Raw genomic sequence first — 27,269 nt, 5'->3', positions numbered from 1 at the left:
AAAAAAAAAGGAAGAGAGAAAGAAAGTAAGTGCAGAATTTTCTTTTGGGGTCAGTCAGCTTGTGTTTCTGGTCTTTGCTTCATTTCAAGCAAGAGGAAACAGATGAATCTTTAATGAGTGATGCAGATGTTCCGTCTTGTCTGTTTTTTTTTTTGTTTTTTATGTATTTTCTTTTCTTTTTGAACATTTGTAACACTGTGATGATGGTGACGTGACGTCACATTGAGATGGAGTGCTGTATTATTTTTGTACGTTTGTGTACAAGCCAGTAAAGAAATCATTAAACTAAAAAGAAAAAAAAAAAAAAAGGATCCTGTGTATGGATGAGTTTCTTCCTCCTTAATGGAGTATGTTCATAGAAGGAGTTTCAGAAACACACCTCCCCTCCCACCACCTCCCGGGCTTCCAAGTCAGGCACAGCCCAGATCCCAGTTCTTTCCTTTTGTCATTCATCGTGGCCTCATCCTTTCACTGCCTGGATAAAGGAGCCTGGTGCATTGTGGGTAGGCTCAGTTTTAAAAGTAGAGTCCCCTCCCCTATGTGTGTTGTGGGAGAGATGGTTTTATGTTACACACACACACACACACACACACACACAAACTTTCCAAAACACTCTTCCCTTGTGCAGCTTTGCTGTAATTCAGCTGTTCTGGCTTTTCTTTGGTCTTTAACCTGCTGCTTTACTCTAACACGCCAACATATCATGGGAAATTAAACTAATTTGATAAATCTGATTTGTTTAAAAAAAAAAAAAAGAAGAAAATCACTGGTTTTGCCTCAAGCTTGTTTTTTCTTTGTTTTAAACATATAAAATGCCTGGACTAAATATTTTTAACAGCTTTGTATTTTGAAAATAAATAAATAAAAATCAAGTGTCTTGCAAAAGGTTTTGCACGATACAAGGTGTTGAGTAATTAAAAAGATGACAGAAATGAAAACACAGTTCAAAACATTTGCAAACAGTTTAAACTAAGACTGGATGCAAACATCAGCTTTACTTAGTAACAGCTGTCCTTTCAACTCCTGAGCTGTGAATCTCTGCAGCTCCTCCAGAATTACCACAGGTCTCCTGTCAGTTTTAGGGGGAAAGACATTTCCTGCACGATTTACACTTAAACTATATACCCTTTGTTTTTATATGGTGGATTAAAAAGTGCTTAGCTAGATGATGAAAGCTTGTCATTTCATAACCTAGTCCAGCTTTTAACCATCTCCACTGACCTGTCTGCCGTGTTTCTTGTTCATTATGATGCTGCTTGTTTGCTAATGTTCTCTATTAAACCTCTGAGCCCTTTTCATAACAGCTGGGTTTGTGCTAGGATAAAATTACAACACAGCTGTATAGACTGTGAGTGTAAGGGTTAGGGAACTCCATCATTCGTGTTGGGTTAGGCTTTAAGTCTTAGTTTCAAATGTGTGTACAGGTTAATACTGCCTTTATTTTTATTCACCACTCTTTTCCGCTGCATAATTTGAAATGTAACATTTATTTTCATCAGGTATAACTTCCTTTTGCCTCACACAGAGGCCGTGGGAAAAGCGGCAGAACATTTCACATGATAGAGGTGTTTCTCTTGCGACACTTTGGTGTCAGGGTGTTGGCTTTGTTGGACTTGAAAAAAAAAGAAAGCAAAACGCTGCAACTCAGAGGGAAAGAATGGTTGTGGTTTTGAGGGGAGTTTTCAGTCGAGAAAGGACTACGGTTTTTCTTTCTTCTGTTTTCTCTGGCACGTAAAAAGCGTGTGCTATCGGTTGAGGCAGCTGCTGAGCCTCTTTCCTCTGAGATGCAGCTGAACTGCTCTTAACCTCCGCTCAAAGTTTTTCAGTGCATGAACTGCACTGACCTGATGCATTTTCCTGGCTGGATACAAGCAGAAGGCAAGTTAGCTCCTTTAAACACCAGCCCTTCTGTGTTTTGGTACCATCACAGCCAAGCTGGGTTATCTGCCCTGCTTCTCCCGCCCTCCCTCACTTTTGCAGGATGTTTTTGTTGAGCTGGGTTCCCATTGTTCACACACTCAGTTGGCTGGCCTCCCAGGGTTGCTGCTGGCTGCTAGGCCCCCTAATAGGTTCTTCATGTGTCTTGGCTTTCCTCACACATCTTAGTCTTGGCTTTGCATGGTGAAGCCTGTGTCACTGAGCCAAGGCAATACAAGACATTTTTTTTTTTTTTTTGGAGGAGACATGGAAAGAGGAAAAAAAGCTGGTAATTTCTTCAGGGAGTTGCATCAGTTCCTCAACAAATAAGCAGCAACAGAATCAATTTCACAAAAGTAACCAATCCAATCTGGCAAACACGGGCGCTTGTGGCATCTTTAACAGTAGCTGCACAGTGAAATGTTTTCAGTGGGTTTGTGTTGCAGCAGCTGCAATCAAGTGCATCTGTCCGATTATCTTCCAGCTCCATTGAAAAGACCATTGTTCAGAGGCTCATAAAATATTCATAACCGTGCACGCCTCATTTGAAAGGTCTGAAACACATAGGATTAACTGAACATCTTGTGATATGTGTAAAATGCAAGTTTAACTGGTTTTGCAACAACAAATTCCCCATTTTATAACGGCGCCCTGCGCGACATGTGTCCAGCGGTATGAACTTTGATTGTGCAATTCAGTTTATGACTTCCTCCTGAATCGACTGGTTTTCACTTGATCTGAGTTTTCACTGTGACTTAGCAGTGGTGTGCAGCAGATGCTTTCTTTGAAGGACGTGTGATGGGGACACAAGGAGAAGAATGTGGAGAAACGAAAACCACATAAAGAGGAACACAATGTATTTCTGCTGTCATTTAGGCATGAAAACATGGCTAAAGCATAGGCCTTGGAGTATTGCAGCATGCTATTTTCCATCTGATGACAACTTCATATTTTTCCTCGCAATCTGCTCGAAATTACAATTTCTCTAATATTTAAAACGCTCAAAGTCAATCTATAGGTTAAACAGCTGCCAAAGCAGCAGTTATATGACATGTTTTGACATAAAGGGTTAAATCTCCTGTATGCTGATAACTCATCTGCACAGATGACTTCACTGTCAGTTCCTGAGTATTTAAGCGGGTGAATTCTCGGTTGACTTCCTTCCGTCATACTCGGCGCACATTGTTGACATTATTTTAAAAGGAGCTTAGGTTTCCAGTTTCTATCTTCCACCTGCCTTCTAACGGACTGGAAAGCCCAGTACATTAGTCTGAGATCAGTGTCCATAGATAGAATAGAATACAATAGAATAGAATAGAATATACTTCATTTTTTCTCAATTGGGAAATTCATGTGTCATAAAATTGTATGTACTCATATACTACAGTGTCTTCATTGGGGTTTTATACACATGTGTACTCAACATTTTTCTAAGCCGTTTTTGAAAATATAGCGTGTTCGTCTACATGTGGAGTGAGTTTCAAACACTCTGTGGAGTCTTCTTTCAAGGTTTTGAAAAGTTTTCACCGTTCTTCAGAGACAAAACCTATGAGGTCAGAGCCTGTTGTTGATGATAAGACCTTTTCCACAATCTCTGCTCTAATTAGTCCAAAACATGCTTCTTAAAATACGAACATGGAGTTGACTCCTATAAGATTCTATTTGGTGAGTACAGATGGCTGAAGACAAGTGAACACCACTTAGCTAAATACAAATAGGTTTGTATAACATTCTTTCAAGTTAACAGTAGAAGACTGTACATTTATAGCCCCAACTTGGCAATAAATAAATAAAATTTTTTAGATTCGTCTGAATATGAATTTCTGTAATTTTTAGATGTGAACATTTCTGTAGACTGATATCTCAGGTTTCCTCTCTTAGAATGAGAAAAAACTGCATATGTTTATGCCACACCTTTTTTTTGTTTTGTTCAACTTCTGGAAAGATGGAACGTTTGGAAAGCGCTCACTCCCACATTCATAAGAATTTTTAAATCACAATGGAAACATAATTGGACTTTGCCAACATTAGAGAAGCAGATAGAAATTTTATTCTAAACAAAAAACAAACATGGAGAAGAACATTTACAGAGTTACTCAAGGACAGGGATTCTCATGTTCTTATGTTTTTCTAAGGGCCGGCAAAAAAATGAAATAAAATAAATCTAGTGCTGTAGTTTAAACAATCTCCATTGAGACTTATCTGAATCCAGTTGGAGGCACATGCAGAGGTGAAATCTATGTTTAGGCAACAGGTGGTTTTGAAGCAAAAAAGAACAAAAAAAAAACATCAGAAAACATCAAACAAAAAATAAAATAAAAATAAAATTCTGATGCTGTAATGGATCATTTACAAAGTACTAAACCTCTTAAGGCATAAAAGATGCATTGAGCATTATCTGATCTTTTGGCTTATCTGATCTAAATTAATTTGATGTTTTACTGCACAGAATAAGTTCAGCTCAGTGATTTTGTTTCTTAGATTTTTGAGTCATAGTGTGAACAGTCACACTTCCTCTGACTCATCAAAGCCCTATACAGCCAAACTAAAAGGATGAACGATTGAGAAATGATTTATTTTTTTAATGTGATCACATCACTTTACAGTTAAGTTTGTTTCATTATGTAATAAAGTTCACAGGGAACCAATTGATTTGGCTAAGTTTTTTTTTTTTTTTTTTACAGATATTGTTTTTGCAACTTCAACCCAGTAAAGATCCCTTTTCACTTTTTTATTTATTGTCAAAAACAACCCAACAAGTACATTCATCCTTTTTTGAAACTACTTAAGCATATTTAGTTACTTTACCAATGGTTTCATGTTGGAAGGGAAGACCATGAAACAATTGTGTTAAAGTAACTAAATATGCTTAACTGAATGCAAAAAAGGATGCATTTTTTGAGTGTAACTAATTTTGCCTGGTTATTCGTTTATGATTCAGATGGTAGCTCAGGTCCAGACAAATTTAAACCTGCACCGACTCTGATGCGTGCAGATTGACAGTGAGCTTTAATTTCTGCTGATACCACACTTTCTCCCCAAAAACAAAAACATGTCTGTCGCTAACCACAACCAGAGAACCACCCATCCTCCCCCTCCCTGAAGTCTGCCTGTGAGTAAGAAGGGGTGTAAAAGAAATGGATGGAGTGAGAGGCAGAGAGACAGGTGGTCGGGCTGGTCTTTTCCTTGCCCTCCGCTCCCTTTTGAACTCTTCTTTCATTCTTCCAGTTCATTCTGTGCTTCTTTCCATAGCTCCAGTGACAAGGCGCTCCATTCACTGCCTTATTCTTCCACCCCTCCATCTCCCTCACACACACCCCCGACCCCATCCCCTCCCCTCCTGGCTCCTTTGTCTATCTTCCAGGGGCCTGCTTTAGCTGCTATTCACCAGCCAGACGGACCGCCATTGACTGGACCACCCCCGCCCCTCCACACCCTTGCCCCTCTTATTCAACCCCCTCCCTCTGTAACATCCCTCCCCTCTGCAAAAAAAAAAAAAAAACACTCTCACACACATATGCACACAGCAACCTGGCCATTCTCCACCCTACGCCCCATATCAGGCAGCTGCTATGCTAATGGGGAGGAAAGGACGAGGAGGAGAGACGGAGCAGCCAGCCTATAGTCAAAGGACAGAGGGAGGGGAGAGCAGGGAGAGTGACCCCCGCTCCTCCATCTCCATAGCCATGCCAGGCCAGCACCAGACCTCCCGTCACACAAAGGGAGCACCCCACCCGCTCCTTACCCCACCCTATTCCTCCTCTGTGTTCTTCTCACCCTCCTCCTCCTCTGTTCTCCCCTTTCTCATTCAAATCCATTTTATACCCCAGTGGTAAAGGGATCCGTAAGTGCAGTATGTAAAGTAACCTTACTCCTGCCCTGCGGGCGTAACCATTCAGAGCTCAGAGATCTGCCTCAGTGTGTGTGTCTATTTGCTTGCTTTGTTTATGACCAAAGCCCATACCTCCACACCCACCCACACACACACACACACACCCATACACACACAAAACAGACACCTGTCTCTGCTGCATCTCCCTTCAAAGAGTCCCAGACACATTAGAGGCATGCATGCAGCTTTGCACCCTCAGCAATCACTGGGCAATTTATGATCCAGTACGACCACTTTCCTTTTCATTCCCCACACTCAACTAAAACAAGCAGAAGAGCTCTGTGATGAACTTCGTCCTTAATGAAACCGTTTTATGGAGGCATTAATTGAACTCTGCTCATTTCAGGGGCTGCAGTAAGGAATTTTCAGCTACGGCTGAAAGTTTTTTAGGTGTCACAGAACGTTCGCTCTCTCAAACAATTAAATTAAATCCTATAAATGCAAATAGTTATATATGAATAATCTAAAATTAACCTGAAATCAATCATATATACAAAAAAAAAAATCTAATACTTGATTATTGTTCTGGGCTTATGGAGCTCATACTGCATCCTAAGATGAGAATACATCAGCATATTATCATATAGTATTAGAAATATGTGATATATTCCTTCTTCTCATGGAAAATTACAAAAATATATCACAGATTGCTTATATTTAAAAAGTTCACTAAAGATAATATGAAAAGTAAGATATATTGCATAAAAATACATTTTGTGTTATAGTAAAAGTAAGTTGTTATGTATTTATTTTATCATACATATTTATATAATCAATTTTATTAATTTATTCAACTTCAGTGCAGTTTTAGCCGCTCTAAATGAATCATGAAATGTATTTATTTCCTGTTTCATCCACCACATTTACATCATTATCAGGTACAGGGTTACTTCCATCATAATAAAATTATTATCTTTTTTAATAATCAAGATTTCTTCTAATTTGAAGTGATTTTTTTAATTTATCACTTAAAGAGAGACATAATCTGTTACATTTGCTTTGGTCACTATATTCAAACTATTCATTCTTGAATTAATTTATTTAATATCTAAGTTATACTAAAAGCAAATGACTGAAGGACCATTAAGGTAATCGTATGCTTTCTATGTTTTTATATTATTATCAGCATACGTTTGTGTTTTAGTTATTTAATTTTATATTCTGATGTTATTTTATTAACTGATACATTTTACATGTATTTTTCCTGCAATATGTTTTTAACAGTTTCTATCTTCCATCTTTTTATCTTGTTAAATAAATGTAATGCTATGCAGAGGCTGTGTGTTGGCATGTTTTGCACCAGCAGCTTTGTCTCTGGCAGCATGTGTGTGCATCTTCTTTGGCGCATTTAGGAGGAGGGAGGTGGAGTTTTGGGGGGGGTTTAGGGGGTTTGTTGGCAAGAAGGCATTTTCTCCTCATTCTGTCTGCCCCTCCTGTTCTGTTATTTGCCCCTGTGCAGTGTGACCCTGTGCCCCGTCAGGCAGGCACGTCCCATTTGACATCTGCCTGTTTTTTGGGGGGGGAGGATGAGGGAGGGTGGTGCCCATATGGAGCATCAACCTACCCACCCCCTCCCAGCCTAGCATTCCCCTGTCCATCAGGCACACACACTCCTGGTTCCTGCGCTCTTTGTTCCATATCGTACATATGTGGAGTTGTGAGAGCATTCACTGATATATTTAAATCAGTTCTTGGATTGATGTTTATTTTTTAAAAGATCTTATTATTGTTGCTTCCTGTGTAAACTTCATAAGCTGAGATCTGTGATCAGGTTGTAGATAACCCATTCTAGCGCAGCACTGTCAGAGTAGATCTGTGCAATTTGCACGGAGCATCATGGGTTATCCTTTATATTTTAAGTTCTCCAACATATTTTTTTTATCATATATGCATTGAAAGCTCTTAGACTGTGTATTTACACACTTGTATGTTATCTTTTTGGCAAATACTCTTTATCCAAACAATTAAATATTAAATAATCCTCTACAGGAATCTGCTGAATTCTCCAAAGAACTGATTGTTGTTTCTTTGTCTTCAAATTCTTACAACTTAAACCAGTTTTTAGGAAATTACTTAAATGGAAACAATGTTTTAATCTAGTTTGAGAATACATTACACCAGACGCTTCTTGGTTAGGTATTTTTGGAATACTATTTACAAGACCAAATGTCAGAATAATGATAGATTCATTTTTAGAGACATCTTAAATACTTTCCATAAGTTTTGACCCAAGTAATTGGAGATATATAAAATGATTTTTCAGGTCAACGTACAGCCTGGTGTGTATCAATGATCTTTGCAGGCTGCCCTTTTTCTAAAACCTGCCTATATAACTTGAGAGGGACGGTTGCGTCAGATGTCTGAGCACCCATTAACCATAAGTGCTAACTATGAAAAGATGTTAGGCAATGCAACAGTTATAACACTTACCTGATCAGAGATATTTTAGTTTTTCTCAAGTAGAATTTAACCTAGAGAGCTAAATATGCTATTTTCTTTACAAATAACATGATTTTTTAATCTGCTGGTCCAAAGTGGTCGGCTGTCATATTTCAAAACGCTAAGAACGACTGTGTCAATTTGCAGTACTGCAATGCTGCAGGTTGCTTTCAGGGAAGCTAAACATGGAAGTAACCGCTCATAGCTACTGCTTTTCTTTGTGATAAACAAATAAAGATAAATAAGAAAAATATATATGGAAAATATATAAAAATGGAACTGAGAAACTCAGAGACGGGTTCAGCTTTTTATATAATTTCCAGCATTGTGCAAATTCTGGAAACTTCTGAGGGAAATTGCTGAAAATTCCTAAAGGTGTCATCGTGATATAAACACCTTGGTAATGTCCAGTCATCCAGTGTGTATAAATATATGTATATATATATATATATATATATATATATATATTTGAACACCGATATGCAGGTTGGCAGACCGATTCAGAAAGTATAACACTTTCCCATACCCGCTGGCAATCTGTGTTGCAAATGTTGAGATTTTCAACCTTTATAAATATCTGGGTACTACCTTTTATGAAAGGCTGACCTTTGAACCCTATGTGGGCCAGCTGTAAAATAAGACTCAAAGGTTGATATATTTTTATTGAAAACTTTTTGGTTTTAATATGGATTCTATTTTTACTGTGAGTGTTATATTCTTGTCTTTATTGAGTGTGTATTAACTTAAAAACAACAAAAACAAACCTTTGGGAATCATTAAAGTCCACATATACAGGGTAAAGGCAGTCAAAATAAGTCAGAATGATCCTGTTAGATCCAGTTCAGCTGCTCTATCTTAAGTACAATAGCTTCTGTTGAGATGCTGATATTTGATGCCAGGATGGATAGAGTGAAAACTCATTTGTTCCTGCAGTTCTTTGATTTTTGAATAAATAGCTGTGATTGCAGTGAAGGGTTGCAACGTGTTGATTTTGATCTTGATTTTAAACTTCTTGAACTTTAACCGGAGGGAGATTAAGTATTGTTTCAAAATTTAGTATAATAGAAGCATCTCCAAAAAGTGTGATAATTTGAAACAAAAATGGGGCATCTTTAAATCCAAAAGTACAGGAAGAAGCATTCTGGTTTTATTGGGACTGCTTCTGTTCATTCCTAAAAAACGGATCTGCTTGGTTATGCGACTCTGAAAATTGTCAACCAATAATTTATCTGTTTTCTTCATTATAATCTTCTTCTTCCATGCCAGCCTGAGAACAGTCTCTTTAACTTTGAACTATAGAAATCTTACAGTAACTGATTGTGGCGTAACGCCAGGACCTGGCTCCTGAAATCTGAAGGGACATACCCTCTAGTAGTTGTAGCTCTGTATTACAAAGTCCACCACAGATGCGTCTACAACACCCTCGGGTATCTGCTAAAGCTGTATATTGTTTCTCCTTGATCTGCTTTGTAAGTCGATAACCTTTTGACTAAGTCTGCATTACACCCTTAGTTTTCCAAGCAGTGTCTTTTGTGACAGTTTAACTCCCTTCAATTTTTGAAATGTGCGCTTTGGCCTCTGCTATGCTTGTTTTGATTTTCCAATTTAGCTGTGTGATCAGATAGGCTTGCTTTCTGAGTAATAAGCACCATCTTGGCTGTGAGGTCCCTGAGCATCTCAACCTCATTCTCTTAAAGGGATAGTGGAGGATATTCACAAAATTTTGAAAAGACCTGTCTTCTCAACTTAAAAAAAAAAAAAAAAAAAAATGCACATGCACAACCCTGTACCCGCCCCAGAGAGGGATGCTTATTAAATGAGTGCAAGAGCATGCACAAGCCCATTGCTCCTCGTGCACGCTCCGTTTAAAGGAGAAGTCTGGTCATATTCAGAATTCAAACTTGTGAAAGTTCTTCCTGTGGATTTCATTTAGTGTTGGAAACATTCTAACATAGCTGACTGCCAGCTTCTAGCCCATCGCCATCTTCATGTTTTTCATTTCCTTTTTGGATCTACCCACACTCATACTCACACTCCTTCTTGAACTAAAAAAAAAAAAAAATCCTCAAATCTGGGGGTATATTTTCTTTACAGTGACTAGACAGACATCCATGCGCTGTCTAATCACACCTTGTATCTAAACCAGCCAAAATAGGAATCAAAACCAGAGTCAACAGAAATAGGGTATTTAAAAAATATTAAAACAAAAAGCTTATGGTGAAGTACATGAGGACAAAATTAAATGTTTACAGGCAAGAAAGGGAAAAGAAAAGCAGCATTGTAAAAACACAGGTATGAAATAGGGGTAAAAAATATGAAGTATAAAAAGCATGCAGTTCCTTATTGGCTATGAACAAAACAGACGTCCTTTGTTGCTTTTTTTTAAATAGTAACTATATCATTTTCTTTCAATCGAGATTGAAACAGGACATGAAATACAAATTGAGGAAAAGAGTAACAATTTAAAATGTAGTGATGTAGTAGAAATCAGTGCATTATTCTTCTTCCAAAGTGACAGCAGAAAGTGTCCATATTTCCCAAGTAATTAGAAGTGTAATTAACAGAAAGACATTGTTGTGCAATTGCATGTAATTATGTTATTTAATATAGTGTGTTTTCTTTGAACTCCTCCCTATTTGTGTGTTAGGACATCAGCTGTGAAGCTCAAATCATGGTCAAACATTAACTCTGCACACATGTGGAATAAATTATGAAATGCATAAAATTTGTTTTAGTTGCATTAATCTCTGTGTTGATACAGTGTCATTATGAAACTCTGCTGTTTTTATTGAAATCTATTGTACAGTGAGAATCTCATGCCAGCCAATGTCTAGGTGAGGCCTCATGGGTGTAAGACAGCGAGGCTTGTTGGGCTTAAACGGTCCTCTATAGCTACACCCTGCAGCAGCACTTTCTCTGCCCAAACCTGCTGTCTCTGTCTGACAGGTGGTTTCAGATAATACCTCTAGTTAAGGGGCTTACAGTGAATTAGGTTGTAACACATACTGTGACACAGATGTTGCAGCAATATTTATTTATTACAGCAGAGAAAATGAAGCTTATATGGGTTTGGAGATCATAGGGATTAGGATGAATTGTTTCCCAACCTACTTTTAGGCTTCATACAACTGTAGGTGCAGCATAGTTTTGATATGCAGACTGACAGGTTGTGATAAAAAGAAGAAATGAGGGTCAAAAATTGGAGATTCACCTGCAGAGTAAAGATGTACCATTATAATTATTTATGAACAAAATTATCAACTTTTATTTGAAAATATTTTTTTAAAATATGCAACAAAAGCATAAAAGCAAAAGAGTTAGTTGTATTATTGCTTCAATGTGGCAAAAATGAGACATCACTGTGAGGATGACTGTATGTGCTCAGACAGCAGTTAATTTAGACAATGACTGCAGATGATGTTATCTGAAATGAAAATATAACAGCTACTCAGAAGAAGAGGAAATTTGACTTGAAGACTTTGATTACAGTGATTTGGGGAGCTCAGTAGAAAATCAGCTGTTTTTGTTGTTTGTTTTTTTTCCTGGAGGAAGGATTCCTACACAGTTTTGAGATGTCTGGAAAAGAAGGAAATAATAGAATCTGCTTTTATATTGTTATCGAAATAGAAAAACTGTTTCTAATTTTCCAAACTTTTTTCTTTCCAAGCTTCCAAGGACAAAATGGTAACAATGTTTATGGACATACTCTATTCTTATAGACTTCAAATCCCATTCTTTAATTAAAATTTTTCATATCACTACTTAATTGAAATATTTTGTGGAATTAATCATAAAAATAATATGTGAATCTTACTCTGTGACATTAAATTGAAGTTAAGTTGTACCAGGGTCTTTGTTTTTTGGTCAAGCAACCAAAAGGTTTAGATTGAAAATTAAAGGTTGATAGAAACTCCAAAACAGATACATCTGCATGAAGCGTAAACAATAAAAAAAATTGTTTTAAAAATCCCTAATAATTACCTTATGTTTAGACTCTTCTGTAATATTTTCCTAATTTTGAGCAAGATAGCGAAAGCTGAAACCCACTTTTAACGTCCATGCACATTAGTATTTATAGTACAACGTATACATGCATGCATGAAGGTACATGAGCATAGAAACAATAATCATTAGTATATATGTAAATGCATGCATGTGTGTGTGCATGTGTATCGGTGAGTAATTATGGAGAATAAAGGCCCGCTTGTACAGAGTGAAACTGTGGGTTTGAAGTGAGATGGGAGATGATTTTCTGTTTGGCTGAACAGGCTCAATACCCCCATTCAACTAGCCCCCTTACTGCCTATTGTCCTCCCTCCACCAGTCCTCCACACATGCACACCCCCCCACAAACACACACACACTCATAGCTGTGCCAGATTTGAAGTGGAGGCCTAGGGGAGAGATAGGGAGCTGGAGGCTAAGGGAGATAAACTTAAGAGAGCTGTCAGGACGGTGAGAAAAATGCCAGCCATAGATATGACATAATTCAAATGCCATCTTTAAATCTTACCATGTGAGAACTTAAATTATACAATTACAAATGCGGTTCCCATATATATATTGTTACTCCTGATGTTTTAAAACATAAAATAGCTCTTAAGTGAATATTTAGCTAACATATGTCATAATCATGCTCTTGCACCTCTTGTACGGGGGTTAAACAAGTCCACAGAAATACCTCTTACTGGTCACAAAAACACACACAGTGGTCACACAATAGTCTGTCCTGGCTGAGGAGGAACTCACCCCTGTCAGGGGTTAATAATCATCTGTCGCTGGTTTGCAACCCATTAGGACATTGATCCGGCTGCGTCTTTTATGCCACCTGGGGAAAGGAATGTGCCGTCTCCTTCAATTGTCTGTGTACCTCGTCTGGGAGCGCACTGAGTAGTCTGTGTGCGTGTTTGTGTCACAGAGAGGTCAGTCAGAACAGAATGGGCCAGAGAGTCACACTGTGCAGAGAGACAGACGGTGGAGGGCAGAATATTCTGCAGGTCAGTCGGTCAAGGGTCACTGACAGCATTTTGACTTGAACACAGAGATGAGCAATGCAGTACTCTAATCCCATATGAGACTTTCCAAATAAGCACTCAGCACTTTTCCCCATCTGCTGAAATTAGCAATGAGGGGAACCTCAATGGTGATATAAAACAAGTCACTCAAAGAAGCTTTCACCATATAAATATGGCAAACATTTAAACTTCCAAACCGTAACCAGGTCCAACTGTGAAGTAAAATTAAAAAGACATTTTATTTTTAAAAATAGAAATCTAAACAGTGCATGCAGTGTAACCTGGACACCCCATAAATTAGATAGATAAAGTTTACCTCAGTTATCTCTATATAAACAGGGCTCAAATATTAGACAACATGAGTTAATATAATCAGCATGCTGCTGTGGTAATGTTTGTTTTTTCTGCTGCTGCAGAGAAGCATATGAAAATCGCTACAAAAATGGAAGCTGCATTATAAAATCCTGAAGGACCACCTGGCAGAGGCTGCAGGACTTGAAAGTGAAGTGGAGCGGATAGCAAGGTACAGGAGAACCCAGATAAGTCTTTACCAAGTGACAATCTCCAGTTCATTCTTGGCCAGGATTGAGATGGGATATATAGTCCCTCATGTCAGTCGTTTGATATTCAAAGCTGGTGGATATTACATTAATAATTCCCAATTCATTAGCCCGGCAGCTCAGGAGAGATCAATATAGAATCATGCCTTGCTTTTTAGGGAGATTAATTGCTAAAATTAAACCGTTTGAATGTTAGTTTGAAGTGTGTTTTCATGTTGCTCCACCTTCCAATTGCTTACATTTTTCTTTTTTTCAGTTAAACTGAGGCTATAACATCCTAATCAAATTAATGAAAGGTGAATTAATCTTTCAAAAGAGCAAATTTTAATTTCTATTCTAAATATTATATGATACGCTTATATTTGTCTATATTTAGAAATTCTTTATGATGTCTGAATAAATGCTTCTTACTTTTCTGTACGCATGACTTTGTTATGTCAGGTTGGATGGAGGTTTGAAGAGGACCCAAATGCAGAAAAGGAAGATGAGGTGTTTTCAAGTAGATTTAATAACAAAAAGGGGCAACAGAAGTAAAAGTATACAAACAAAATACTGAAGTCACATGAAGGGCAAAGAAATGGCGACAAGGAACCAGCAAAAAGTGACTGAACAGGAGGTGTATTTATGGGAGACAGAAACAAAGACCAGGATAATCAGCAGATTGGGAGCAGGTGTGGACAGAGGAATCTAGAAGGGAGCTAGAATTTTAATGATGGAATACTACAGGTGCTTTGCTCAGTTTCTATAAATGAAAACAAGATTAATTTACTTAAACTCCCAGCTATGGTGATGACACTCAGCAGTGTCTATCTATAAGGTTTGACTGTATTGCATCAAATTGATTATAGATTCCTTGATACAAATTGGACATGTTTGTATGATAAAGTGCAGTGAGATAAATCTGTTGGGACTTGGTACTGTGTAAATGCACATGGTTCAAGAGAAGGAAAACTCCCATTAAAAAACAAAAATAATAAAAAGAAAAAGTCTTTAAATGACTAGGATAAAATGTAGAGGGGTTGAGTTTTTTTTTGGCATAATAGATTGCATTCTGTAATTGTATTCAGCCCTTAAGCTCTGTCACGGTATTCTGCAAACCTAGACATCTGCAGGATTTATCTTTCTTGTTCAGCAGAGCTACTTAGATCTATGTCAGTTTGGTGAAAATCTTTCCCAGATTTTAAGATAAGATACATTTTAGAATGTTCCTCAATGCTGTTTTGTTTGTTTTATTTCTTTTATTGTGAATAAAATAAATGCTGAAAAAATATGTGGACGAGAAAGCAATGTGTTTATGCAATGAAGTCTTTTTACCCTAAACTTCCCCGTCAATTATTTTCTTGCCTTGTATACATTATCCTAAAGAATGAACAGATGTGTGTAATGCAATGTATGCAGATAATGCCGTTATCTTTCTTAAATTGGAACATATCCATGGGGGCTCATTGATTTTCGCATCAATTTTTAATCAAGCAGACGATTGAATTTTTAAATGTTTTTTTTTTTTGATCGTCTTTCATTTTATTTCAATCGCTTCAATGCATCTGCTTGTTACTGTCGTGGGTGGAGGATCCATCAAACTCACCTTCTCACTGACAGTTTCCCCCAAGCATAGTAAAATGCTGCCAATGCACCATTATAAGGTAGCTGTAATTTAGAAACACTTTCAGTGGTCTTTTGGAACACGTCAAATACATTGATATGCGTTGGAGATAAGCTCTTGATAAGTTACGCATAAGTTACTCATATGTTTTAGATAAGTTAAACACCACAAATTATGAGTAACTTACACTTAACGTATGTCAACAATCAGATAACTTATCTGTATCCTATATGGCCCACGTATGGTACATGCTGGCATGCATCGGGAATTTCAGAGCTTGCTCAAAATTTCTCGACAAAATTTCCTTATGTGGACGTACTTTTCCATACGTCAGGCCCACCCTGGTCTAAATCGTCAAGGTGTGACAGCGGCATTAACTCTTTTTGTGTTTCAAGTTTACCTTGCTTCTACCACAGGTTTGATGTGTTACAGCTCATCAGCTACTAAATAAAGCTTTATTTCAGGTGTGTCAGGTCCCTCTGTTCCTCTGGGCCTTGATCTGGTGTGATCTTGTTTGACGTACTTTGAAAAGCGATGTGTGGCTACTTTGTAATTTGGTAACTGAAAAATGAAAGCATGTTTTTTGTCCTCACAGTGGAGGCTTGTAGGGGTTCTCTGCCATTTTTGGTCTAACACTTTTTCTCCTGATTTGTGGTCAGTCATGGAGTTCTGCCTTTGTACTTTTATTGCCAAAGATATTTTGCTCTCATAATTAAGGGGGTTTCATTTTGGCCTTGGAGACCCTGAAGCTTAAAATTTCACTCCATTTAAATATTTTACATTGTATCCTAGCCTTTCAATATTGTAAAATAAATGGTATTTTAGTTACGAACACCAACTCCTTAAGGGGTTATTTCATAGTTTCATGTTACACCCAGTGTCAGACTGAACGTCATGAAGGGGATGTAGCAATACTTAAAATGTTAATGTCCAGATATTCAGAGATTACATGCTTCTTTGTTTTTTTAAACCTGCAAAAACATTTAAAAAACATTTTGGCTTTAAAAATGTGTCTGTAATTGGAAAAGACAATGTTTTCAAAGATGATTCATAGGTTATCATTGCATTTAAAATTCTTTCTAAAGAAGGACATTAATACTGACCAGTGTTTAGTGAGTTCCCTTTAAAAATACATGATGGCCTACATATATTTGTTTTAATATATACATTTCTGGGTGTTACTTTAAGGGAAAGGTCACTTTCTTATGGTTTAGTAGAGCTGGTGCAGACTTGTACAGCAGTATTCGCAGTAAGCTGATAAATTCAGAGCAATTAAAGGTTATTTCTGCTGTCTGTAAGACAGTAAAATTAAAATAATTGCCAACAAGCGAAGAGTAGACGTATTTGCTGGAGTGAGAAAGCAGCTGAAGTTGCGGTGGGAATTTTATTGTCAGATTTGTGGTGAGTTTAGACTGTCGGAAAGTTTTCTGCAGAACTAATCAATGTTATCGCTTCCTCTCTCTCATGGGAACCTCAGACTTTCTCTAACTGCTTTCTTGGAAAACAAACTAATAGTTACAAAATATGTCAGGAGTATTCTGAGTGAACATGTATGTATCTATGTGTGGGGCTGTGCGAGACAAAATAGACTCCTTTAGTTATCGATGCGTGTGTTTGCTTGTTTGGCACCTCTTTCGCAGCATGCACCAGGTGAACCGGCTTGGTACGGAAGGTCAACGCTGTGATGTCACTTCCCTTTCCTCTCCGGATATTCCCAGCATTCTACTGCCAGCAGCCGGGAACTCTGGGAACCGAGAACAGGAAGCCTGGCTCCATTGCTGCAGGGAAAGCTTGTAGTGGTGACTTTTTCAGTTTTCAATGACTCATCTTTTGCTGACTAAAGTCACTGCATGAGAACAGGCTGCTGAGAAACTCTGGAGGGTCATGTTTAGTTTGAATAATATCGCCACCTCCTGGGTAAGACCTAAAAAGAAAAGCTGGCCTAAAATGTTCCTGGATTTTTGTTCAGTTCAGCTTGATGCTGTCGAAAATATAGTTCTCACACTAAGCAGTAGAGAGTACAGAAATCTAAAATTATATATATTTTTTTTTTTTAAAGAAAAGTAAGAAAATGGCCACAGATTTGTACAAAAAAAATGAAGAAAAGTTGGATTGTAAATGACAAAGACTCAGAGTCAGGTGTCAGATGGAAAGGGGATGCAGGATGTCCTTCCGAAAAAGTAAAAAAACAATTCACTGGACTTTGTTTCCAAGTTTGAAGACATTTCGCTTCCCATCCAGGAAGCTTTTTCAAGTCAAAATGTCAGAAATTGCGTTGAGTGTGATGCTTTATAGAGTAGAAAACATGCAAATTGAACCTGACGACACGGGATGTGCAGTTCTTGCTCAGAGCAAAATGGTTTTAAATGTTTTAAATGTTCATGATCACAAACCTCAAAGTCATAGGGAAACGGCTATTCCAACAGTTGCATTTCCGAATTCTCCTGAGTGGTGCTCAACTCTGCACGAGTGAATAAAGTGAATGTGATTGGTCGTTTATCAAGGGGGCGGGATTATTGTGACGGAAGGTTCGCAAGCATGTTTGATGCTGGCCGGTTTGTCGGAAGCATCTTGCTGACCGGTTAGCAACTTAGTGCTAGTAGGTTCCCAATAAGAAATTTAATTGGGACCAAGTAGCAGTGGCACTTAGAAACGACACTGTCAAGGAACGCTATGGACAGCGGAAACATGCAAGAGGAGGAGAGTTTTGTGTCAGATGTCGTGGATGAGTCTCCTCCATCATACAGTTTTTATAGAGGAGGATAGCGGGGACGAAGTTGTTGTGGAAGAGGACGCCAGGGTGGCAGAAGCTTCGTTTGGTGTACATGTTTGAGCCCTTACCTCTCAACGCTGCCAGTTCTGTTAGATCTACGCCTGCCGAAGACACAGCCCTCCATCCCCGATCACTGGGACAGAACTCAGTGGTAAAGTAAAATAATGTTTCTTATTTCAACCGTTGCGTATATTAGCTGCAACATATGAATCAAGATGCTATTACTGAAAAAATTTGATTGACAGATGATGGTTGATATATGATTGGCTGAATTTAGGTGTACAAGCTGATGTATAAATAACTGGCCTCCATAAAATAACGAAAAAAACCCACAGATTTTAAGACAGGATTTTTTTTAAATAGAAATTTTCTAACTTTTGGGACAATATAGTCTGATAAAGAGTGCATTTATATACATGTTTAAGCCAGAATGATTTGATATTTAAATATGACTTCCCTACGAGTATAAGAGTAGTCATCCGTTAATTGTAGCCCCATAGACAGACGCTCACACCTGCAGATCTCTGCTGCTCCTACTACTGTTACTATAGGCCTCTTATCTGATTAATGCTCTCCTTGTTCATCCTCTGAGTTAAGATGAATCATATCGGTTCAAATATTTCTATAGATTAATCAACGCCCTGAGAGATCCGCAAAGCTGAGGATAATGACCTTGCTTCCAAATTCTCCACAACTTTTTTCCTTACCTCCTTACATTGTTTCTTTTTCTTTGTGGTGCTGCTTGTTCTTGAATATTTTGTTCTATTATCTTCACAGAAAAGTTTTATTCATACTGAAATTTAATTTTACGCAGGTGACTGCATTTACTATTCAGGAAACTGAATGAGTTACACTGAGGTTTGTAGTTTGTGACATGATAAAATGTTAAAAACTTAGTGTTGTTAATAGTATTAGCACTGTATCAGTGTTTTAATATGGTCATATCAAATATTTTAATTTTGTTCCACTGAGGCTACTTTAGATTAGTTTAAAAGTACCTCCTAACAACAGTATAAATAAATCTCCTAAATCCCACATTTTCTGTGAGCAGAATATAATCCTATTTAGATAAAAATAAGGATTAAAAACACTACTTTTGGTTAATGAAGGAACTAGTAGCAAAATGCAAAAGACACAAGGGAGCATATAAAGTGAACAAAATTAAACATGTTTTTAAATGTCTGATTATCTTTTTGAAACAGCATTATGTCTTGCTCTATTAAACATGTATAAAATGCTCATTTGAATTAAACTCTATATCTTTAAATTCTGCATGGACAAACAGAAATACCAATAAAAACAAAAGTTGACTTTTTTATTGGCAGCTTTTACGACTTAACAGTAGTCTTGATTCTCCAAGATGTTTTTTTTTAATGTTTGACCTTGTTTGATGCTGATTTTTGATTTCTTTTTGTTCTGGAGAGCAGCAGAGCTTCCTCGCTTCATTCAGTTTGACATCAGCAGGTCATCTGCACAAAAAAGAAATAAAATCAATATTCTGAAAAAGGCTTTTGACATACAGACTCTACAGACATACAAACTCTACAGTCTGACTTGGTTTTAGTTGTGGTGGTAATTACAGAATACAAATTCTGCCAAACTGTTCAGAGAATAACATTTTCTACTTTTTCTAATAGAAAATGTGCAACAGGGAACACATAACACATCCTAGATCTGAAAGAATGAAATAATATAATTGAATATGTTGTTCCATACAAAGTTGAATGTGCTGACAACAAAATGACAGAGAAATCCTCAATGGAAATCAAATATATTAACCAACCAAAGCCTGGATTTTGAGTCACACAAAATGAAAGTGGAAAAAGACACAGGCTGATCCAACTTTGATGATATGTTCTTAAAAATAGCTTAAATGCCCTTCTCTTACAGGAACTGCTCACAGACTCCATCTGCATGATGTCTAGAATTGTCTTGCATTAGGAGGAACCCAGGGCCAACCATCATATGTTCTTACAAGGAGGTTTGATGATCTCGTATCAGTACCTAATGGCAGACATGCTACATCTGACGAACACATTGTGGGCTGTGTGGCCCTCCAAAGAATTGCCACTCCACACAGTTAATGACCCACAACCAAACTGATTGTGCTGAAGGATGTATCAGGCAGCAGATCGCTCTCCGCGTTGTCTCCAGACTGTCACATGCTCAGTATGAACCTGCTTTCACCTGTGAGGAGCACAGGGGGCCAGTGGTGAATTTGCCAATCCTAGTGGTCTCTTGCACATGCTAAGCGTCCTGTGGATGTCGGGCCCTCATACCATCCTCAAGGAGTGAATTTCTAATTGTTTGTGCAGACACATGTACATTTGTGGTCTGCTGCTGGTCATTTTGCAAGGCTCTGGCAGTGTTCCTTCTGTTCCTCCTTGCACAAAGGCAGAGGTAGCGGTGCTGCTGCTGGGTTTTACCCTCCTACGGCCTCCTCCACATCTTCTGGTGTACTGGCCTTTCTCCTGGTAGCACCTCCAGTCTCTGGACACTACGCGGATAAACACAGCAAACTCTCTTGCCACAGCTCACTTTCGTGTGCCATCCTGGATGAGCTGCACTACCTGAGACGCTTGTGTTGTTGTGCGTAGAGTCTGTCTCTTGCTACCATGAATGTGAAAGAACCATCGATATTCCAAACTGACCAAAACATCCCCCAGAAAGCATAGGTACTGAGGAGTGATCTGTGGTCCCCACCTGCAGATCAACTCCTTAATTGAGAGTCTCTTGCTAATTGCCAATAATTTCCACCTGTTGTTTATTCCATTTGCACAACAACCTGTGAAATTGATTGTCAATCAGTGTTGCTTCCTAAGTGGATAGTTTAATTCCACACAAGTTAGATGTGATTGAAGATTTATTTTTTTATTTATTTGTTCCCTTTATTTTTTTGAGCAATGTACTTTGTTAGGTTTCCTGGACTGCCTTACCGTTCCTCACCACTCCACAGTACTCCTCACACTCTGACTTAGTGTAGAACTTGTTGGCGTTGGACTGACAGAAGCCCGATTTGTAGGGCATGCAGACTCCAGAGCTGGGGTCAAAAGCCCAGATAGCTGGCTGGCCCGTGCAGGGAACAGGAGCCATGGGCAGACGGCACACAGCTAAATAAAAATCAAAAGATGAATCCTGACTGAAGCATCATTAAGGTACGTATATAATTCATCAGTCACTTTCTCCCTATTGGCCCAATGCTAATGTTGCATTCTATGGAAAATATTTTATCTCCTCCTCACCCTCTGTGCGACATCTCTGCAGACACTCTCTCTCAGTTTTGAAGTTGTTTTGATTGCCCAAACAGCCACCATACTTGAACAGCTCACAGCCCATTGAGGAAGAGTTGTAGTAGTACCGGTCATGCATCCCAAAACAGGGTCCTGTGTCTGGTACGGCCTTACATGCCTCTGTGGAGAGAGACAGAGAGAGTGCCTGACTAGAAACAAAAAGTATTACAGCATTGGGTAATAAAATTATGCTTTCTTTGTAGCTCATCTCTTACCGGTTCCATTGAACAGCGGTGTATCGTCACCAGAGCCCTCTATATCCTGAGGTGGCAAAGAGGGGACCACATTTCTTCTCACTCGCTGCATGGAGAGAAAAAACTCTGTCGGTGATGGCAAATCTATCCGAACCCAATTAATAATATTAAAACAAAGCGGAAAATAAAATGTTTTTATAAACAGTAGAAGGTGTGTATAAACATTATATGTTATGTTTTTTCTCATCCAAAATACTTAGGTTAACCTGAGCTATGTATTTTCTGCATTTATGCTGCTATAGGCTTAGACTGCTGGAGGACATAGGGACCCCTTTCATCATTTAATCTCTATTCTCCCGTTTTGCAGTATTTGGTAGTTCAATCTCTAACATTATGCTCTCTCTGATGTTATCTCTGACCCTATATGTTTTGTCTGGTTTATGTCAGAGACTAAAATAAAAAGGTCATGCATCTTTTAATTCAGTGGATGTAGGGATCTGTTTTTAACCATAAAGTTCAGAATTAATGAATCTACCTTAGGCTCAGGCTGAGTTGTTGGAGCCTCCACCTGTTCTCCGGGAACACAGTCACCTGCACACAGACAAAATGGACACTTTAGAGACAGCATGTGCTTAATTAATAATACATGTTGGGATGTCTGAGGTATTGAAATTTAAGAAAAAATATGCCGCCTTTTTAACAACCGCAGAGAAGTCTTTAACATGTGACTGCATGCAGCTCTGTTCATCCACCTTTGTCCTTTCTAATGAAAATGGTGTCATCCCCCATTCCTTGTTCCCTGACCAGTGTCTTGAAGTCCTCGAGCACAGAGGGTCTCACAGTCCTTGTTCGACCTACAGAGAACAGAAAAATATTTATAAAAATCCCTAAACCACTATTATTAGCTCCCCGCTGTCAAATCTCGCACATATCCCACAGGATTAAAGCATTGAGAGAAACATAATTGATCAATCCTATATGGACAATTTCTCAAGATCACCCAGAATCTTGGTTCCATTCTTATCATCTTTATCCTCATCACAATCCTTGAGCCTTCTGAAGGATTTATATCTACTTTTGTTTATTAGGTGATTGCGATCACCATTAAATATGGTTTATTTAGTCTTTTCTGAACCATCTGTCCTGATGTGGCTACAGTTTGGATCTTTATCTATCAGAGGACAGATCTCTATTTTTAAAACATCCAATTTCTTTTAAACAGCTCTAAACAATGGTCTTCGAGCATTTGGAAGAGAAACAGGCCCAAAGCATCACAGATATTCATCCATACTCAATAGGGTTTGAGGTGCTGTACTTCTTTTTGCTACCAAAATTAGATGGGTCTTCTCATATGGGGGGCTTCTGTTATGTCAGTTATTTAGAGTTATATATTGTTTCTATTAAGATTCTTTTATTTTATCTTCTGTTTTGAGTTTTATTTTTTCCTTCTTTCATCCAGTCTGTTTTCCTCTCTTATTTTCCTGCATATTCTGTTTTGATCAGCACTCAGAGAAATTTTTTTAGTTTAATTTAATAGATTTATTACTGCTTATTTCTGCTTTCTCTTGTTTTAAGACTGCATCTTTTCCTGCTGCATGGTGGAGCAGTTTTCAGGATTTTTCCTTTTTTCCTGTTCAAATCCCGACCTGGGGCCTTGTTGTATATTAACATGTGCTCCTCTTAGATACATTGATTCTTTTTTTGGATACACTGCTATCCTTCCGCAGTTCAAACCTATCAATAAAATATTATTTAGTTTCTATCAATAGCGCTGAGATTTGACAGTGCATGTATGGTACTTTGTTCTGTGATGGACCTGGAACCTGTCCAGAGTGAACTTCAATGGTTCTTCCTTCAGGTATTATAAACACCAACGTGTGACATATGGTTTGGTTATTTCTTTACTGATACATGTTGCTTAAAAGCAGTGTTAAAATATACCACAAGAGTTTCAAACATTTAGTTCATGATTGCCTTATGTTACTGAACAGTGTTAGGTTGAAAGTGAGTTGATAATTTCCCTGTTCAGTTTTACAAAAGAAATTGAGATTAACACTCACTGTAAAGCTTGAGTGAGATGCACTTATCCCCCGTCGACCTCTGCTTGATCATGATCATTATGGCGTACTCTTCGTAATTGGTGTGAACCACATAAGCATCCACATCGGCCCCCCACTCTGCAGGGTGTAAGAAAACATCCCCCAAGATTTATTTGCTGTTGTAATCTTCATAACATTAGATTAAAGTGAGGAAGCCAACATTAATGAACATACTTGCAACATGGTAGAAAAATCGTCCTGGTGTGGAAGTCAACTCATAATCTCCAGTCCTCTCTTTACATGTTCCCTGTCTAATCACAGTACAGTTTAATTCAAGTGACACTTGATACAGAGATTCTATTCGTTAAATAAAGGTACAAATAAATATAAAACAACCCAAATATAACAGAACTTCACAATATTTTTTTGGTTATTTGAGGTAGTATTGTTTTAATGTGCAAATAACCTAGAAATCTAAAATTAACAATAGAAAAAATGTGCAAACAACATTTGCGTTTAGTATTCCATGCCAAGTTAGTATTGTATCTGGATTCAGCGTTTGAGTATCGATCCTTTTCAGAGTGTCAATGCTTTTGACAACCCTAGTGATTGCACAACATATAATATAAATATAAATCACTTTTTAAGTAGATGCAAAGAATGATGTATTGTTATACATTATATTTTTGTATTCAGCCCCCAACAATCTGATCATCCTTAATGATATCTAGAACAAATGATATCCTTAAGAAGTGCTTTAAAAACCAGATAGGACAACTGTTCAGAGTAGATGGAGCTAAAAACTGGAAGATCCTGAAGGTAAAATGTTGCAGGCTGCAACAGACTTGAGACTGGGATGGCTGCCCATCATTCAGCAGGCATGGACCCTTAACATACAACTAGAGCAGGGGTCTACAGCCGATCATATCCAAAGAACCATTTTGCCCTGAGTCCGGCCAAATACAAGTTGTTGAGAACCACAAAATTTTACATGACTTTTTAATAAAGCATATCCTTTTTTTTGTTAAATATCTAACATGGGGAATCTGTTGCCATCTTAAGCAACCATCAGTATATTTGCATTTTAAGCTTTTAAAATAAAGAAAAACATAAAATGATTAATAAAGCTAAAGCACTAATTTTCTCCTATGGATATTATTTAATGTAAGTAAATGATAATAACATAATTTCCAAGCAAATTAAAAGAAACTTTTTTTTATTCTTTCAATGTCATTCTGCTGTGAAATTGCAATTCAAATACTCTTTATAAAAAACACTAAAGCTTCTAAGACAGGTATTTTCTTTCTTAGTACATTAGTTCTTTGTTTCATTTGGCCAAGAGTCAGATGTAGCTATGGAGCTGCAGGTTGCAGATATCTAAACTAAAGCTACAAATGAAATGGTTACAACTGACACGTGTGTCAGAATGGCCAGGTAAAAGTCCAGATCTAAATCTTTTTAAAAAGTTAAATGACATTTCAAGTTACATAAAATCAGAAAGAGTTTAATCTATTTTAAATAAGGAGTTTATGGGCCCTTGATGTGCAAGGCTGACAGACAGAGACTCCAAAAGCCTTTAATTAGGTTGAGTGATGGCGAGAGTTGGTTGTATAAAGTATTGGCCCAAGTGTGATAATTACTGATGTACTGCAGATTTTTCATTCCAGAAATACTAATTAAATCCATTAAAGTGTGTGGCTATAATGTGCTGACCTTTGAAAAAATGTAAAGGTTGTTAAAACTTTTGAAAAGCCCTGTAAGTAAGTTGTTCAACTCTTTTAAACCAGTGACTGCTATAAACCGGTTACACTCATCTGCTCTCACCTTGATCACAATTTTTTTGTTTGTTTTTGTTTGTTTTTCATCGGTAACATTCAAGCGTATTTGGATAGATTGGAAAAAAAACCCCATAAAATTATTCTTAGAAGCCAGATGATTTAATCCTTATCATTTTCACTAATCTAAACCTTTTTCACAGTCATTTTTGGCTGCATTACTCTTTGAGGTTATGAAAGCCTTGTTTGATCAGTGAATTTGACCTCAAATATCAAGCACAGGTAAAAAAAAAAATCTGGATCAATATACGTAAATGATGCAACTATTTAGATGTTTTAAAATATTTCTTATTACTGATAACGTATACGGTATGTATTTTTCCAACTTCTTATATTTTTAAGTAACATTTCCAAATCCCTTGAAAAATAATTATACAAACACATGTAAATAAAAGTTGTTGTTTTCTTTTTTTTTTTGCTGACCCATGAATTGGGTAATATCATCAGGTACTTTTGCCCTTTAGTTAGAGATAGGTATTTTGAGTCCAACCTGAGTACAGTTCGGGTCATTTTGAGCTTTCCTTCCATAGTGCCTTTCTGCAGCACTAGTTTGCCAATAGCCAGGTCTCCCTTGAGGCGCTGCATGTAGGGACTTGTGCTCGCCTTTGCAACATCGTGCCATGTTCCCAAAAACTGTCAGGAAGAGTCAATAGACATACAATAAAACAACTTACTACTAGAAAATCAACATTCAGATAAGTTATTGTGAAGACTTCTATATTTCTATACTGCAAACCAAAACATAAATCATTCATGTATTCTTTTTTTGCTCTTCGCTTTCTATCTTTAATATTTAGCAGTAACATTTTTATTGCCTTTATTGTTTTGCTCTCGAATTTGAAGGATCAAATTATCCTTTAATTCCTCACATATTATTTAGAGCAAAAAAACTAAAAATGACACAAAACAATTTGAGATAAATCTGCCTCCTTGTTTTTCACTTTTATAATTAACCGTATTATTGCTATCAGCTACGTTACAGATGAACAGTCTTGCGAAACTAAACAGTGTTTTTTTCTTACCTTGGTCAGATCAAAGTTCTCCTGTGTGTTGTACAGAGGATCTGGGAGAACTGGGAGCCCCTGGAGACAGTTTATACATCCCAACACCAGCAAAGTCCCCAGAACCACAAATCTCTTCATCTTGTCAGAACTTTGTGTCCACTTATCTCTAACCTTGTCCTTTAAGAGTACAACAGAGTGACACCTTCTCTGGACTGATGAGAACGAGTCTAAACATTGACCTGTAAAGGACTGCGAGCATAATCACTCCCACAGCCCAGCTTCCAAAAACACACAAACATGTAAAGGAGCAAAGTTCTGTCTTTGTGTTTATCTCAGTTTTAGTTTGATTTACCAGCACGGGCTGTGAACCACTCAAACATTGGACTTCAGAGCTGCTGCAATATTGGCAGATCAATACATTTATTAATAAAAGAAACAGGGAGGTCATGTCTATGAGGATTATTATGAATCTATGCTTACATACGTGGCTGGATTTTGCATGAAAGCATAGATTTATTTGGCCCCCCAAAAATATTCCTGCATTTCCTAGTGTATTTTCACAGTTTGGCTAGACAATCTCCAAGAACTATTGATATATTATGTTAGTTAGTTCTCCTATGGGAAAAAATGATTGCAGAATAAAGCCAGTAGATTTAAAGAATCATCTAGCATGAATATAAGCAGAAAGTGGCCTGATTCATCCATACA

The 27,269-nt window shown here is 37.6% G+C and overlaps 1 protein-coding gene across 1 annotated transcript; it reads right to left on the bottom strand.

Annotated features, from left to right (window-relative positions):
• Positions 1–19,572: 19,572 nt before the first annotated feature.
• Positions 19,573–26,812, bottom strand: LOC107088694 (protein AMBP-like). The gene is made up of 10 exons (XM_015381015.1): positions 26,580–26,812; positions 26,048–26,190; positions 23,957–24,033; positions 23,744–23,860; positions 22,436–22,537; positions 22,219–22,274; positions 21,705–21,789; positions 21,442–21,609; positions 21,136–21,309; positions 19,573–19,668 (listed from the first exon to the last, which is right to left on the bottom strand). The coding sequence occupies exons 1-10, from the start codon at positions 26,697–26,699 to the stop codon at positions 19,646–19,648; spliced, it is 1,065 nt and encodes a 354-aa protein (XP_015236501.1). The 5' UTR covers positions 26,700–26,812; the 3' UTR covers positions 19,573–19,645.
• Positions 26,813–27,269: the final 457 nt, after the last annotated feature.

The sequence above is a fragment of the Cyprinodon variegatus genome, unplaced genomic scaffold (genome assembly GCF_000732505.1).
Source record: "Cyprinodon variegatus isolate N-32 unplaced genomic scaffold, C_variegatus-1.0 Scaffold227, whole genome shotgun sequence".
NCBI classification, from domain to species: domain Eukaryota; kingdom Metazoa; phylum Chordata; class Actinopteri; order Cyprinodontiformes; family Cyprinodontidae; genus Cyprinodon; species Cyprinodon variegatus.
The sequence above is the reverse complement of the archived record's forward strand: the minus strand, read 5'-3'. Positions and strand labels throughout refer to the sequence as shown.